The 15,936-nt window shown below is 39.1% G+C and overlaps 1 protein-coding gene across 5 annotated transcripts in view; it reads right to left on the bottom strand.

The window, feature by feature from the left end:
* rgs12b (regulator of G protein signaling 12b) overlaps positions 1 to 15,936 on the bottom strand; it is a 52,137-nt gene that overhangs the window by 12,795 nt on the left and 23,406 nt on the right. For all 5 annotated transcript variants that reach the window (XM_008408432.2, XM_008408398.2, XM_008408424.2 and 2 more), the window contains exon 6: positions 6,107 to 6,128. In XM_008408432.2, the coding sequence (XP_008406654.1) occupies positions 6,107 to 6,128 (22 nt within the window). The remainder of the gene's footprint in view (positions 1 to 6,106; positions 6,129 to 15,936) is intronic.

The raw sequence follows: 15,936 nt of genomic DNA, 5'->3' as shown, positions 1-15,936 counted from the left end.
CCTGGGTTTCTCTAGATACAGCTCTAGAAAACCTAGATACAGCACTTTCAGAAGTCCAATTAGTTAAAACTGAGCTACTTGTATTATTCACAAAAACTTTAATAACTTTATATCCTGCAACTGGTTTATTTATACTTAATGTCTGTGGGCACTTGAACCTTATTAGTGCCCACAGTCCTGGCCAATAAAGCTGACTGTTTCTCAAAAAAAGTCGTAATTCTGAAAACACTCGTAATATTCTAATTTAATAGGCTTTCCGAATCAATCCATGCTTTATTATTCTTGGGAGAGTCTTGATCAATCCAAGAATTGCTTGCGTTTCCCACCACTCCGCCGCGTTGTGCCCTTGTTCCTACAATTTAGCTCTGATCAGAAGGCGAGGAGGGGAGCTGAGAATAACCAGCAATGAGCTGCAGGCCAAACTAACAGAAAGTGGCCTGCTATGTTGAGATAAAACCAAAAGGAAGAACAGCCACAGGGAGGACAGCGGCAGTCAGGTGCCCTGAACAACACAGATGCTGTAAATAAATATAAAAAATAAATAAATAAATGTGAAAGAGGAGGATTGTACCCACAGCTAAAGTCCTCTCTGATTAAAAACCTCCAATCTGGGCGATCGGTGGACACTTTCAATGTGACTTCTGCTTTTGCGCTTCATTTCTTACTTTTTAAAAAAATGTATTATTATTTATCAGTGACAGTTTTCACAACGGATCTTTAAAATCATTTGCACCAAAACGAAATGTTTTTATCCACACATTTCACAGCAAAGTTCTCTTCAAGGGCAGATTAAAAATAAACTCCTGAGGCTTCTGCTAAATATTAATGAAGATTTATCACTGTATATAAGGAGAAAACATTAATCTGTGTAAACCTGTCTGTGCTGTCTAAACCAAGCGCTCTGTTCAGCGTCACAGACCCCACTGCACATATCACAGAGACAGACAGATAAAACAAAGTTCTCTCAAAAAAATCTAACTAAATATACACTAAGCAGCGGCTTTATACAGCAGGTTATAATTATGTTATTGAATTGCGTTTGTTTGTTTCTCACAAAAACATGATGTTAGGCTGATCTTACCCAGCAGCTAATATTTCCAAAGTTATTTTGTCACCACTCAGAGTTTAGCATGTTGGCAAAAATGTTCAATTTCAAAATCGTCTTAGCAGAGCACCTTCCTTTACCTACCAGTTTCTCTCAAATCCACACTGCCTTGTGTTGGTCTATCACATAAAATCCCAAAAGAAATATTCCATTACGTTTTGTGAATGTAATTTGAAAAATTGTAAAATAGCTCAAGAAGCATGAAAAGTTTAGCAACAGATGTTTTTTGCCAGGAGACTCACAGGAGAAATTGTTTAGCATCCAGAAATCCAGCATTTAAGCTAGCTCTGCTTAACAGACAGGGAAGTAGGCAAAGCCAGCACACAAAAGGTAAACAAACATTTTCCTGACTTAAGTTACTGTCTACACTTTTAATAGTGCAACATTAAAAGGTTTTCTTTTGTAATAAATTGAGTGATTAGCCAAAATGCTAATCACTCAATTAGCATTGAGTGATTAGCATGCAGTACACACTAAATGAAAAAAACAAAACAAAAAACCCCCCAATATTTTATCATCAGCATTAACATTCCTCTTAAACCTCAGTCAGTATAGTAACTTAGATATTCGATTCCACAGTCTCCACCATTCAGTAAGTTTTATTGCTCTTTCTTGCGCTCTACATTTTCCTCCAGCCGGAAAACAATCTATGAAAACTCCAGCGATCTCCTCACCTGGGTAGAGCTGGTAGGAGCCTGTGTGGTGCCAGCGGGGCAGGTATCGAATCCTTTGGGGTAACCAAGCCCCTCCATCCATAATCACCCTATCAGGGGCCCTCTCACTCTCCCCCCACACCCTGCCTCAAAACCTCAAACACTCCAGCCTGAACAAATAGTCCAATAAAGGGCACAAACAGCTGACATCACAGGGAGGAAGAGACTGGAGAGAGGGGGAAAGAGAAAAAGGTGCAGAACGAGACGCTGCCGTTGGTTAGCAACCTGGACGACAACCTGAGGAACCACAGAGAGAGTTGGGTCGCAGAAGGCACACACACACACACACACACCTGCATGCACACTAACACACAGGCACTAGCTTCCAGCCAGGTAAGTGATCCAAGTGCACGCCGGCCTCGAGGTGGTAAATAATTCAGAGTCGAGGGAGGGGACACTAAAGCACAAACACAAACTCACGTCACAGAAACACACACACTTGAAGCGAAGCATTGATGAAGGGCTCGTTAAAGGAAGGCCTCTACTAAGACTAATGAAGCCTGAACCCCAACACTACTACTACTACAAACACACACACGCACACACAGGATAAAAAGCTGCCATTTACACTTTTTGATAAATCAAAGAGCCCATGCTATGCTTAACCTTCTCAAATGCAACTGTTTAGAGGATTAATAGCATAAAACTACAGATATAACAGGAAAGATTTGCAATAAAGACAATCAAGTACTAAAATTTGGTGTCAACACATCTCAGGCTAGACTGCTGAAGGTAAATTCAGAATGGTTTATTGACACGTGAATGCATTACCGACTATCTGACAGTACAGGCCACATTTACCATGACTCGTATCTTACAGTGAAGAACTCCGGCGTCCCACGGGGGACTGTCCTCTCCCTTCTCTCTAAAGACGTCACACTTTACAGAACAGGTCCACTCTGGGCTCTATGGACCTTATCACAGGGTCCGCCTTTCATTGGCTAATGCCCATTTTACGTCACTGCGCAGCTATCACGTGGGTTACCGGCTCACAAACTCATGCCAATATACGTTGTGGACTACCAGACCGACAGAAAGTTTTTGCCTCAGGACTCGAAAAAAAATTGCGATGTCAGGTATCGTGTTTGTGGAACTAAAATTCACAGATTTCCAAAATGTGAAACGGAAAGCCTTGTTTCGATTAATGCTTGTGGACGACCGCATTTGCAGCTCAACCGTCATAGGATCAAGAAGAACAAAGTGTCTGCTGGCGTAAGTATTATTGCTTTGCTTTCTTTGTGTTTAGTGAATGAAAAAAATAAAGTCAATAAATCCATTATGAAAACCTTTTAGCCAAGTACAGCATAATGGCAGTATCGATACAACTTCTACATCCTGAAGCCCGTCTGTTACAGCCTTACGTTAGCTGAACAGATCAATATGCTATGTGTACCGTATCTGACATGCATTAAAGATTTTATTTCACCTGAAAAGGCTTTTTACTAAACTGTAATTGTGTTAGCCACGCTAGCTTTTACTAAATTGTAATCGTGTTAGCCACGCTAGCTTTTACTAAATTGTAATCGTGTTAGCCACGCTAGCACCGAGTACCGTGTATCAGGCGTAGGCACATTCGAACCCTCAAAACCATGAATGTCCGACTCACCCAGCCTTGCAAGAACAGGCATCAGCGATCTTGTCCACAGCTATATTTATGCTGAGGGTCTGAGGATCTGCTGTTTTCCTCATCGACTGGTAGCATTTAGCTGCAACTCGCACAATGTTAGAGGCATCGCGTGGCTAAAACATCTTGATGTCGTCCAAAAAAGATGACATGAACTTGTTGGTTCCCTTGTCGTGGCTGATATTTTGTGAAAATCCGGCAGAAATGCTAAACTAATCGACTCAGAAATACTCTGCAGAGTCAGTCGAAACGAAAAATCCCATAGAAGCTAAGCTCTGCGAGGAGGTTAATGTGAGACATGAAGTCACGTGGGACTTTCGAGGGGCGTTTCAGGGCGGAGCTTGGTAAGGTCCATTGTGTGGATTCTGCACATATTTTGTGTGTTACTGTTGAAGAGCATTAATGACAACTAAAGTACCCAGTGGTGTAAAAAAAAAAAAAACCCAATAAACTCAATTTAGATCTCATCAACACAGAGCAGACATCTCAAGGTGTGAAGGCATGAAAAGCTCACAGGACAATAGAGGGTCACGTTTTGTAAGGAATACGAACAAGGACTGGATGGTGGTGAATGTCTATAGATTGCATTTCTAAATATATTTACACCAAGCACAAAATAATATTTACTTTTTAATTTTACAAATAGGTTTAGTAACTACTTTCTGCTGCTAATACATTGACAATGTCTGTTGGAATACATTTCAAGAAAGAAAAAAAAAATGCTGCTAATTATTTCAGACTGTTCCTCAGGTTGCAACCCCTTCTTTGAATTTTTTTTACAGCTTTCTTTAGCTTGATGATGGTAATGCAAGGTAAAAACTCAGTGTTTTTCTCAAAATATATTTAAAGAACAGACCAATTGATGTTAAGGAAAATAGTATTTTTTTTCCATAAACGTTACAATCTTTATGCTGTTTATGTCTCACACACGAGCACAGAACGGGTTTAACTTTGCTCATAAATCACAAAACAGTGATTCACTGGTCTCAGTTACAGAGTAAATAAGATCATAAACTTTTCTACATTAAAACTGAGCGTCAACAACAAACTGCTTAAAAACCTTTTGTCTGCCACATCTTACATCTTTTATCTCCCATCTGCCCTCAGTGAAGCCTTATATGTAAATTTGTGGGGTGATAAAATCCCATCAGAATGTATCTACATGCTAATTCATTGCAACATGCAACAACTTGGAAAGAAAAACATGTTGTGACACAACATAGCTTCAGAAATGTTGGCTCTGGATCAAGAACATCCATTTGTAGATGGTAAATTCATACCCAGGCGTCATTTGGTTTCTGTCCTTCTATAATTATAATTTTGCACCTGAATAAAGAGAACAAATCTATACCACCTCAATTTTCTTGGTAGTTTTAAGTGTCAATGCAGAAAGCATTAGGAGCACATATTACGTTTGTGTTCGTCTGATTATGATATGTTCCAGGGATGAGAAATCATGAAAAGGCCAACATGTCATTTTTCATATATAATTGAATTGCATTCTGTGTAATTTTCCAAATAATTTATTTTTAACTTTTCCCATTAGTTGAGCTTCTGATCTTTATTTAGGCCAGATGACTCTAATTAAATATGACCAATTAAGAGCAAAATAACCTAGAGTGACCTCCTCTTGGTGGACATTATTTATAGAACTCCTCTGACCAAATTTCCTTTGGTTTCTCTGTGAGCAGAATGTAGTAAAGTACTTTGGATAGTTCAAAGTGAGCATAAAACATTCCCCTGGCAAATCCAAATTAATACTGCCTGGTGCAAAACGTTCTGTGGCAGATGGCTCCGATTTGTACTTGGAAAAGTCCGATGCTAAACTACTAAAAGTGCAAATTTTCCACCACAGGTTTGAAATAGCTAAAGGGTGAAATCGTTATATTGCGAGGAACGCAGAAGCACCAGCATCCTTTCAGAGTTCAACTAAACACAACAAATGGGCTTGTTTCTGAAATAATCTCACAAAACCAGCATAAAAATTAATTTTGTCTTCTGCTGGAAAGGAGCAACTAAGCTCTCAGTCAGTGTCTTATGTACAACTTTTTGCTGCATATCTCCGCACAGTTAATGTGCTGACACATATGTCACCCTGCATTGATTGCAGCTGTTGCAGAGCAGAGAGGGGTGGGGAAGGAGGTGAGCAGGTTAAACCAGATTGTACCCGAAGAAAACAATAAACAATACTACTGTTTTTTTTTGTTTATTTTTTTACTATTTAAGATGTAGAGTATCACTAAATTTGATCCGTTTTGATATGAACCCAAATGACATAAACTCACTTGTAGATTTGATCTGAAACACCTAGGAACAACAGCGAGCACCAACGCCTCTAGTCAGTTTGGAAAAACCAGTATTCTTTAGAAACTACAGGACTGAGAGGGAAAAATGGCAACAGGAAAAACAAGGAAGTTCCCAGCACACTAAAATGACTCAAATGACTTTAGAAACAATAAGAAGTTTAGCAACAAAATACACAGAACGACATCTACAGGTAAGATTTATTCCTGTTAGTACAGAAGTGTTTAAGTGGCTAAACATAATACTCTAAAGTTGGTCATTCATCATAACCCAGTTGCACGTTCACGGCTGAGATTCAAAATATAATAAGAAGAAAGCATTCTGGACAGTGTTAGATGTTTAAAAGGCTCATGTACTCACCTCCATCTGAGACTGCAGCGGACTGAAAAAAGAAACACAGAGACATGGGTTAGGATTGTTCCTTGGCCCAGAGCTAACACACATTTATCCAGGCTCCCACAGTCTGTGAGGGCCATGAGGCAGCTGCCTGGACATGCACTTCCAGCCACATGGAGGCTGTTACAGGCCAGGTCCCGTCATCGTACACATTTTCACTCCATAACAGGTTGGTGCCTACTCTTATTGTATTCAAGGTGGGTGGAGTCGCCTAAACAGGCTCTGCAGAGAAACTTCCTTGCCGAGGGGGAGGGGCTTACTGTGTGTTTTGCTTGGAAAAAGGTAAAAACGGCGGCATGCCCTCGATTTTACAGTAAGGTGAGATGTTTGTCTACATGTCTGACATCTTATTTTAACTCAAAGGAGCTTATATGGAGAGTAATATACACCAAAGCAACATTTAGATTCTTTGTATAAAATGTCAAACTAAACAAAAATATATTGATTAAACCTGTTAATATTACAAATATTGTAAATATTCATAATATTTACGTACTTCCTGTTACTATCTGTGTTGTCACTCCCCTGTTTAATTGAGTTTATAGAAGTCCTTGCATGCAGAACCAAGAGAGTTTGGACTTAGTAACGGCACAACAAAGACTTTTTGAACATGGTTCCATCTTCACTACCTAGAGAAGAAAACAAAAAGCCTGCAGCAGCTACTAGATACCTAGTTGCCAATGGTAAGTTGACATTCAACCATATGTTTGCACTCTTCAGTCTGATCAGATTCATTAGAGTTTATGGTGCAGCTTATTCACAGGACAGCCAAAACTAATAAGGGGAGTTTTTTTATTTATTTATTCTATTAGATGAAGACAGCAGAGAAACTACAACTTCCTTAAAGTCTTCACAATAAGAGTCTTAAGAATATACAACTCTAGGAAAAAAAATTAGACGATTAATCTTAACATTTATAAAAAAATATATATATAAATGAGTAAAATAAAGGTAGTTGTTTAATTTAATAAACTTCCAAGAATATTTCTCCCAAATTCAAAATGAAAATGACTTTTAGACCATTTATTTGCAGAAAATGGCAAAATGTCAAAAAAATTTTTATTAAACCTCCAATAAAGCAAACGCATAAATATCTTTACAGAACATGAAAAAGTGTTTAAGCTTAGGAAGACTTCAGAAATTAGCATTTGTTGGAATAATCCTGCTCTTCTTTCACAGCTCTAATGCACCTCGGCTTGCTCTCCACCAGTCTTTCACATTGCTTTTGGATTTAACTAATCAGTCTTCTTCAAGCATTTAGTGATGGATGATGGATTCACACTGGAATGCAGTGACTGTCACACACATACATCTGCTGATAAGAGAAAAAAAAATGTTCAGTGGTTTCTTAATTTTTTCCAGAGCTTCTCTTGGAACTTCAAAAAGTATTTTTTTTTCCTAAGCTAATTAAAACAGCTTACAGTGTCTTCTCTGCTTGCAAAGCTGTGAGGAAAACATTCTCTATCCCTCCAATAAAAACAATAGTGTCCTATTGCATCTGAGAATATATGGATATCTGAGTCCAGTCAAACAATTTGAGACATATTGTATATTTATTAAATGTTAATTATGCTTGACACAAGACGTCAAAATTGTTAAAACATTACAAGATGTTCTCTGGCCTAAAACCTACAATATGTAGTGGAAGTATGCACATCCGGATCAAAGGTTCTTGTCACGTAAAAGATCATTATATATATTAGTCATATTTTTCTAACTTTACATGAGACTCATAGCCTGCAGAATTCACTTGAACAAAAGAAAATCGTTCTGTGAAAAAAAGTCCAAAAGTTGCAATAACCTAGATACAAATAGGTGCTCACAAACTATTATCATGTTGAAGCAATTTTGTATGCAAATTTAGCATTCAGTCCTCCTGACTTCACATCAGCCATCAATTATATGACTCTTATAAACCTATAATAAAGATCAGCTGTCCGGGTGGGACGACATTACCAAAAGATGACTCTAAACAAGAGATGTGCAACATTGTGGGGCCGGAGATGTTTCTGGCAAGTGTTTGTGTTCTCCATGTGACAACAATCGGCTGTCTTCTCCGAATGTCTGGACAAAGGAATAGGATTACAAGACTGACATATTTTTGTCCAAAGTAAACATCTATGCCTGGCTAGAAATTTCCCAAAATCCTGTGGGAGGCGAATGTTTGGGCCGCAATTCCAGATGGTATATTTGGCGCATGAGCAACAATACAAATTATGAAAAGCACACTGCGACCTTTGTGAAAGGTTATGATGAAAGGGATTTGGGGGCTCCTTCACCTAGACTGAACTCTGTTTATTTTCCAGGAGGATATAATTGCATGTTCCAAATGAAAGTTAGCATTGACCCAAAACTTCAGGTGTCTGCTAGAAAAGTTAAAACAGGATTTCATTTTCGGAATAGTGAATCAAAACATCTGTTAAAATGAACAAAAAAACGACTTAATGACTCAAGAATGAATTAATGTTTTTGAAAAAGGTCAAAGCCAAAGTTTAGGACTAATGCTGCTAGTGATGAACATTTGTGGCGATTACATTGAAAAAAAAATTTCTTTACCATCTGACAGATTTGGAGAACATTTGGAAGATATAGTGAATAAAGTTTGACAAGTGAGGATGTACAGCCGGTGGACTCCTAACTGAATCTAAAGGCCATTCAACTTGGTTTTTGCTGAAGGGTGTTATTCCACATGTTCCTGATTTAAGAGCCATATTCTGAAATAGGGAAACTGAGTTAACTAATGTAAAAAGAAAAAAAAGTGACATTTAATTTTACTGGCCACAAACCAGTCCATCTCAGTGATGGACTGGTTTGTGGCTAGTCCATCACAAACCAGGGTGTGGTTCGTGATGGACTGGCCAGGTGAGGTGGAAACCTCACCTGGACAGCTCATCTGTCCACCTCACCTGCACAGGTGATCTGTCCAGGTGAGGTGGACAGCTCACCTGTCCAGGGTGCAACCCACCTCTTGTGCCGTCACAATTTTGAGGAAGTATGGGAAATGATTGGATGATATTTTTTCTATTTCACTGACACAACATATAATAAAAAAGCAACACAATAAAGCTAAACTTCTGCTAGACAAAATTCAGAGTTTCCTCAACTAATACCAGAACACAGAAACACAAACCATGCGCACAGCACGGATTTGTATCTCAGACTTGCTCAGCTGGGATGAGGTCATTCAACACTGACACCAGTAATGAAGCTAACTGTGGAACAATGAAAACCTCTGTGACTCAGACAAAGTAATGGATAAATATACAAAAAGATAGACGTGAGCAAGACAGGACAGGAGAGGTGGGGAGCTGTCCGAGACAGGGCTGTCTGCCATTGAGAACGTGTGGGGCGATGGAGGAAAAACAGATGTAAACAGCAGAAAATACTAAACTAATATCAGCAGGGGAGATGAAAGCAACCCAGCCATCAAGATATTGACTTGTAATGATTTTATTACCCTGCGCAGACATGTGGGAGTCTTGTGAATAAAAATATATTTCTAGAGTGTTTTTCACAGCTAGTCATAAGAAATGCTGCAACTTCATTTCCATAAAATCATGCTTTTCCTCTTTATTTCCTGTATACGATAATAAATAAACTGAACTCAAATCTCAGTGGATTTCACAGCATACAAGAACCAAACCAAACAACTGTTTGTATCACTGCCTATGTTCAATGATGCAACCAGGGCGGAAATCTGAGTTTACATTTAGCATCAGGAGTTAAATCAGAGCATTTCAGTGACAACGGCCCACAGGACGGAGGAAACAAAATGACTTATGGGAGGATCTCAGATATTAGTCAAACTGGAACTAACAGTCATTTCTAGTAGTCAGTTGGTTCCCACAGCTGCACTGTAGTCTTCACACTCACATAATGAGACAAAAAAAAAAAAACACTCTGCCCTGATTTTACAACCTAATTCATGTTTGAAACTTACCGTGAAAACCTAACTTTGTTGAAGAGATCATATGCCAGTTCAAGACTTAGCAGGTGATCACATTTATTATAAATCCACAACCAAAACTGAGCTGGGCATGAACTTCCTAGTTAATGAATACCCATGACTCACCCACGAACAAAGAGCCTCCTGAAGTCAAGCAACAAAACCATGCTATGTCTACACATGACAAAACTTTTTAAAATAAGCAGCTCTGTCAAGAATGACCCTCTCTTATGCTGTATCTGGCTTTGTTTTAATTGGCGATGGAGCCAGCCATGTCCTGTGGGAATGTGACTTGGCATTGTAAAAACAAAAGGTGCCTCTTAATTAATTAGATTATTACTAAAACATTATTTTAAGCCAGTACCTGTAATTTTGTTTAAAATGTGAAACATGTATATTACATGGATTCATAAAACACAATGAACAGCTGTGGCTATGTGTGTTTTTCCTTCCACTCAACTTTCCATTAATGTACCTAGAGACAACCCAGGGGTGAACAACCAGCTTTGTCAGAAAACAGCCTTTATGACTTATTTTCCTCATGGGGGGTTTCAAACAAGTCGACAGTGTTCCTCATGACTGCATCGGGCCAAAATGTGGGTTTTCAATAGATGTAAACTATAATCATCCAAATTAACAGAAATGCATTTTTGAAATGCATTACTCTGGATGTAATGCAGTTATAAGAGTTTCACTCTACAATTGAATCACAAGTCCTCATCATATGTGACCTCTTGGTGCAGCATATGTGCTGCTCTGGCTCCTCTACATACTGTCCAGATCTTGTCTACTCTGACTGGCCCAGATGGCACAGTGAGTTTGATCAGTGGGATTAGACGTCCTTGTGTCCCTGCAGGTGAAAAAGGTCCGATGTGCCTGAACAACCAAAGAGGAACAGCTTAATAACAGGGGAAGAGTGTATTAACTGCTCTTTTCACTGATCTAACCACACATTTCTCACATCTCACCAAATATCGGTCTCTGTGCATCATTAGCGTGAGTGAGGAGTTCTCTGTGGGCTAAACTACTGAATCATATGCCTGACATCTGGTAAAGTTGTGAATTTTTTGTATGTGGGGTCTGTTTCTATGTGTGTGTATTCTTTTTTTTTATTTTTATTTTTTTAGCAATGATCACTTCCAGACGGACTGTATGTCGCGAAAGTTTGGCCCCCGGTTGAGACCTTAAGTCTGTTCTTCTCGACTTTCATCACCCACTTCCCTTGCACGGTATATTCTCTCTTCCCCCGTTTTTTGTTTTTATTTGCCCCCCCTCCATCTTCAATAATCTCACTTTTTCTTCCTTTCTCCATCTCACATTACCATAGCTTCCTTCTAACCATTCCTGTGAAACACAGTCAGTCCAGGACTGACTGTGTTTCCTCAGTCAGTCCAGCCTGTGTTTCCCTCCTCTTTTGGCAGGTCCTGGTCATTCCTGACAACCCAGAGAGAATAACTGGTGTTTTCCAGACATTCCCTCTTCAAATGCCTCTCCTCAAGACCTACATTTAAAGTGAGGTATATAGATGTGTTACAACACCAATAGAAGTACATCTCTTTTTTTTTGTAGTACGTCTATGATAAAACACACAAAAAAACTACGTATGAGCTTATATGAGCATTTCAGTAAGTCTAGAATACTACTTAAATGAAGATCAGTTACAGTCTTAAAGCCAAGTTGTTGACTTTCCACAGATACCAGATGGCACTTGTTTGTTCGTATGCTAAAGGCGTTGTCAGTAGAGTGTCTGATTGAGGTTGAAAATATACAAAGAACTCTTTGCTAATGGGACGAAAGTTTTCTTGGTACAAAATCAGAATGTGTCTGGAAACAAATTTTGTGGATTCAAACTTGGCTGCAGTGACGGATGTCTTGATAGAATATGATAACGCTTCATTTGTTCCTCAGTGAGGAGATTCAAATTGCTGCAGAAGCAAAGTGTTGTCAAATAAAGTTAACCGGAGTAACTATAAAATGCGAATGACAGATAAACCTCTAATTTAGGGGGGGGAGAAAAAGTAATTGCCCTGTAATCTTTATAACTGACTGGTTGCAGTGACGTGTTCAGGTGAAGATTAATTATGAAAAGTGAAATAGATACATCAGAAGTAAAATAGATGTTAAAATGGTGAGAGCGCCAATTGGTTTTTTTCATGAATTAGCTTCTTTATATTGATGATAAACAGTTTTATGGTCAAAGTCACTGAATTAGCACATTGTCTGTTGAAATGTATGGAAGAAGTCTGGGTTGATACAGTGCAGTACTGCACCTCACCTGTGGGGACGCTGTTGATATTCAATTTTTTTTTTCTTATTTCCTTATCAGACCTAAAGTATGTTAGAAGTTATAATAAATAATAATCATAAAACATCAAGAAAGGGTTAATGATCCATAAATGAGCGAAAACCACCATGCTGCTGAGTTTATAGTTGTAATACAGAAGTTCATCTTTAGTCATGATCTTTTTTGGGCTGGTAGTTTTAGCTCCCAACTAATCTGGATAAATACTAAGAGAAGAAATCAAGAGAGCTAGATACTGCAGAAAAGATAATGACTACTTTTAAACTTGAACAAAACCTAACCTCTAAACCCTGAATCATAATGTTAAGTTTACGTGAAAAAAAAACAAAAAACATTTAAACAACACTAAATCTATGTGCCTGGTCGTACTGTTAATCTGTTACCTGCTGTAATTGGTGTGTCCTGAAAGGAAAGGACCCGTTTTTCTTTCTACGAGTTAAATCTTATTTGATTACATGTTCCTTTTGTTTCCACTTGTGTTAGCTCATTCATTAGCTATTACGCAGCTTAAACTCCAGGTTTAGAAAACATGAGTACATCTGACATCTGTTACTTGGACAGCTACCATAATATTAACAATTTAAAGTCATTGTTAAAACAATCTTGAGTTTCCAGAACATGTCTCGTTTTGGTGGATGATGGAAAAGGACAGTCTGTGTTAGGGGATGAGACAATGAGGGAGCAGTAACACTTCACAGAGAAGACAGAAATGTCTATCATTGGTGGAGATTGTGATGGATAACACAACTTATACGCTCCCACACACAAAGACAACACTGTTTGCACCACAGGAACTTATTCCTGGCTCCAACACTTCTCTGAGCTGCCACCTTTGGTGGGAAGCATTAGCTTTTCCCAAATTGAACCGCTCCAGTGAAAGATGACAGAAATATAAAAGAGCATCAACATATCTTAAAAGTCTGTAAACAGTTGTATCACTGCAAGGAGGTCACACCCATAACCCAACAAATAGCTCGCACACACAGTCCCTAAAAGGTAACACACTGATTCCCACACACACTTCCAGCAGAGGAGGAAGCTGGAGGACCAACGGTCTGAGCGAGTGTGTGCCTGTGTGTTTACTTTTGAATATGAGGTGGAATAGTGGCTGCCATTGAGAAGGCTGGAGTCGTCCTGCCAAGGCTGGCAACGGCGGAGCTGCTCGGCTTTAGAACGGCTCGACACGGAAATGGTGGTTCCCGGTTGAGACCTTATGATCGTCAAAAGTGAGACGAATGAGGTGGCTCAGGTGTTAATGCGTGAAACGTGCTGGACAAGAAGAGCAGCAGAAACATCAATAGTTCCTAAACGGTGACATTCTCTATGAAAGACTGGGGTGAGCCCAGAAATCCCCGCAGCGCACTCAGGAATCAATACCTACCCTCATTGACAGGGAGGAATTCAGATAATGGTTTTTCCCTACAACAGAGCCACACAGGAGATGTGACTCAGAGTCTGAGCCAGTGAGAAATGTCTGTTATACTTGGGTTGGTGCCTAAAACAGAAAGAGCAGCAAACAAGATGTAAACACAAAGCAAATCTGATTGAGCACATCTGCCTGAGCGGCTTACAGCTGACGGACAACATCCTGGATGAGAGGAAATGTATTAAAAATGAGTCACTCAAACCACCTTTCCATTGTCTTAAAGTTGTTTGCTCCGCAGGGTTAAACACACATATAAAAGAGAAGCCTCTGCAGGAAGGAGAAAAGAAGCTCCCACTTTCTTTTCTTTGCTCAGTTTCTCTGTTGCAGAAAGCATCTGACTTGAAGAGAAAGACAAAAAGTGCCTGGAGCCAAGTTGTGTTTGCCTCTTTTTTTCAGCCTCATTTTACCTTTGAAATGAATCTCTTGTACCACCTTACACCACCGCATCAATTTTCACAAAAAACAATAGAAAAACCTCTGTTCATTTCCACCCAAAGAATCCATTACTGTTTTTTTTTCTCTCCTTTTTTTCCCCCTCTCCTCAGGATGAAGTCAGTGGAATTCCCTTTCTCTGCATGTCCGTCACTTTGCAGAAGTAAATAGATCTTAAATAGTGCATTTGTCCCTTTTTTTTCTCACGCACAGTCAACAGAGTAACACTGGCATGCAGAGAGTGACGTTTTTGTAGTTTCTCATTAACTTTACACGAAACAGACTAAACTTTACAACAGCAAAGGAAAGTTACTTGTCTACTTGAAGCAACACCGACAAAAAAAAGGATAAAAAGCTAAGCACTTTCTCACGCTCTGGATTTGTATGTGAAGTACTCACTGTATTAAAGTTCCAGACGCGCTTGAAGGAGAGCCTCTTCCTCAGGCTCATCCTGCTCTCCTCTCAAAGAGGAGGAAACCCACCGACCGTTGAGTTTACATATCTGAGCCACACTTGCACAGACGGAGCGTCTTCAGGAGGAATCTACAACAGGAAGCCCGTGCAGACGACCGGCATGGATGGAGACATGCCTCAGTGCCACTGTGCCCTCAGAACTGCTTAACTAATCAGCAGAAGCTGTTTAAAATAAACGGGCTGTAACTCACTGACGATGTTTAATTTGTCTAATTAGATCGGTTGTTTCCCTCTGTTTCACTCACACACACACAAACTCCTTCACACACTGAGCTGACAAGTTCCATTCTCTGGTAGACGCACACACACACACACACATACATGAAGGTCTCAGTTTCCATAGTGAAACACCCCCATCAGGCACAAGAAGGGGAGGGAACAAAGGTCAGCCTGCCAATCACACGGCAGCATGGTTTTTCCATCTCCACCCATCTCCTCTTCCTCCCACTTTAAATCACAGGAAAATGTTTTCAGGTAAGATGATTTTCAACTATGTGTAGAATTCTTTTTTTTTTTTAGTGACATAAAAAATATATATATAAATATGACTCATTTCTGAGAAAATCATCAAAAGACGATGAGACGAGAGGACAGCTTGATGGAAATTAGTTCAGGAGGTTTTGCTAAAGGTCAGCCAAAGCAAACAAAGGCACTTCACAGGACACCGCACCACACTTCAGAACATACACACAAAGACTGAAGTGGCGCATACAGCCTCAAGTTCATGTCTAGCCCTTTTCTATGTGAAAAGGAAGAACAATTTAGAAAAATTTGAAGAAAAAAAAAAGAATTTTTGTTTTTTCACATAAAAAGCACAAATGTTGTTTTGAGAATATTTTCAAGTAATATAATAGTGATGGCATAATAATGCAAGTGCACCTCCTCGAAGACCAATAAACTTTAATTTCCAATTTCTAATGAACATTTAATGCTGGAACTTGAAGACATTTTAAATATCCTAAATAAATAAATACACAAAAACAAATAAAATGGATACTGAAGTTTCTGTAAACAAAATTACCCTAAAAAAAGACTGAAGCCTTTTGTCATCCAGCCTTTGGTGGAAAGGGAGAGACGAGAAAATCAAACAATCGTGCACATGGAAATGATCAAACTTGTTTTAATTTATCAACTGATTTATTGCTTATTGCAACAGGCTTACTAGAAGACATTAAAGGGTGTTACCAATAAAAAAAAAGTGTTTTGCATTTGGA

Source organism: Poecilia reticulata, linkage group LG1, assembly GCF_000633615.1.
Source record: "Poecilia reticulata strain Guanapo linkage group LG1, Guppy_female_1.0+MT, whole genome shotgun sequence".
Lineage (NCBI taxonomy): Eukaryota > Metazoa > Chordata > Actinopteri > Cyprinodontiformes > Poeciliidae > Poecilia > Poecilia reticulata.
Note: the sequence above shows the minus strand (reverse complement) of the source record. Positions and strands in the feature narration are given on the sequence as shown.